The sequence below is a fragment of the Geospiza fortis genome, unplaced genomic scaffold (genome assembly GCF_000277835.1).
Source record: "Geospiza fortis unplaced genomic scaffold, GeoFor_1.0 scaffold366, whole genome shotgun sequence".
Lineage (NCBI taxonomy): Eukaryota > Metazoa > Chordata > Aves > Passeriformes > Thraupidae > Geospiza > Geospiza fortis.
The window spans coordinates 4,324,466-4,326,426 of NW_005054342.1; the positions used below are offsets into that span (position 1 = coordinate 4,324,466).

A 1,961-nucleotide genomic window follows, 5' to 3' on the forward strand; every position below is an offset into this window, starting at 1 on the left:
TCCACCTGATGAAGGCTTTTTCTCTCCTGCCTTAGCCTGCAGAAGTTGCAGATGATTTTGGACATCAAGAAATGTTTAGGTACAACAGATAAAATACAAAACATTAACAGATCAAGAAAGTAATTACTTTTTTAGCTCCTGTTTCTCTTAGCATTTCCATTCAATTCTCATTCAGCAATCTTTCAGAGACCTTGCACAGCAGACTACTCAACAGCAAAAAACTCAAACAGCAAAAATTAAGTGCAGCTTTTAAAATGAGAACATGTTGTGGAATTACCCATTTCTGTAAGCTCTTCATTTAGCTCCTGGAGCCAGAAGATGTCCATGTCATCCAAATCATAGCGACACATCGATTCTGCTAGTTCCAAAATGTTGATGTAACCTGGTTCTGTGGGCTCTTGGCTGGAACAGTGGATGTATTTCCTGGGTCGTGTATACAGTACTTCTTTTACCTTTTCTGCTACAACCCTATGAGTGAAAAGAAAAAAAACATACTTACAGCTTTTTAAGACCCATCCTTGAAAGACATAAAATATTTGCTATAAGTGCAAAGAAAGCTGGGGTTTCACAGATTTTAAACCACCCAGTAAGTATAGTCAGCCTAGGGAGACAGGATTCTCGAAATGTCATTTTTTCACCCAAAATGTTCCAAGGTTTACTACACATACAGAACCCTATTTAAAATGTAAGCCTATCCATATGATTTCAATTTAACAAATGCTACTGGTATGAAAAAGCAACTGTTTCTGAAACCCACAGAAAGTATTATGCACAAAACCAATACAATCTTTGTCCTATATTCTTCCTAAATGATATAAGGAAATCTTGCCAACTGATGTCTTGAAAACACCAGCTTTTTCATGAAAGCTTACTGTAGTGATTCTACTGTAATGTCTGTGTGCGTGGGGGAAAAATCCTTGCTCTCCATTTGGGATACTCAGTCAACCCTTATTTTGTAAATGACACCTTATCCACATTACAAATACATTATTTTTGTTATGCAAAAAACATTCTGATGCCAAGCAAAAATGTAAAGGGGAAAAGTCATCCAAGAAGCAACAGAGAAAAAGATTTGTGTTCCTTCTGTTGTTTCTTTCTGTTGTTTCTTTCAAGTATTTTCAGAGATAAAACTCTGTGTTTAATTGGTTTGATTTTGGAATGGAAAGAATAATCTGAACTAGACAAAGTTCAATCTTTCTCTGAATTCAATGCAAAAAGCCCTACGTGTGGAAGGAAGCCAGAGAGATGCAGAATGGAACAGTGCCATGCATGAGCAGCTCTAGATGCTTTCTGGAGCTCACCCTCCACAGGACAAGGAAAAGATAAAAACTCTAGAAAATAAGGCAGCAAAGAAGGAGGAGGCAGCTGTCAAGCTGTATTCCATCTAATTCTAACTGGACAACGTGGATTATCAATGTCAGCACAAACAATGTCCTTCTGCCATTCTTCATACCCCTTTACCCTGCTCACTTTTTCCTCTAATTCCCTTGTGAGCTTTTCTTTTTTCTGGTCCAATATTTCCCTCTAATATAATACTGCTGGTATGAGCTGCAATATACTTATTTTTAATAACTTGGTAGTGACAACAGCATCAGTGGAAATTAAATTATGCTGACACAGCACTTTCACCAGACAATTCATTTATCTTCATCTTGAAGAGCACGCTGGCATTAACGTTTCTTTGTTGAAACATGCTTTGTTTCCACCAGGAAAGGCTGCAGGACTACAGTGCTATGTTTCCCTAGCCTAAACACAGTGTGAGAGAACAGAAGATTCTTTATCTATCTTCAGAATCTGAGATCACTGAACTTCTATAATGTTAAATAGCCAACTGTGGTGAGAGAAGGTAGAAAAGGTTAAAATATTGAGAATAACCAAAATTAGATTATATAAACAAATGAGTCATTTTATCAGGTATCAGTGATTACTGCATGCCTAGTGCTCTATATCACCATGCAGTG

General features: G+C 37.2%; 1 protein-coding gene across 2 annotated transcripts in view; it reads right to left on the bottom strand.

Moving 5' to 3' along the window:
* JADE3 (jade family PHD finger 3) overlaps positions 1 to 1,961 on the bottom strand; it is a 46,607-nt gene that overhangs the window by 18,345 nt on the left and 26,301 nt on the right. For both annotated transcript variants that reach the window (XM_005422694.2, XM_031058356.1), the window contains exon 5: positions 278 to 468. In XM_005422694.2, coding sequence (XP_005422751.1) covers positions 278 to 468 — 191 coding nt within the window. The remainder of the gene's footprint in view (positions 1 to 277; positions 469 to 1,961) is intronic.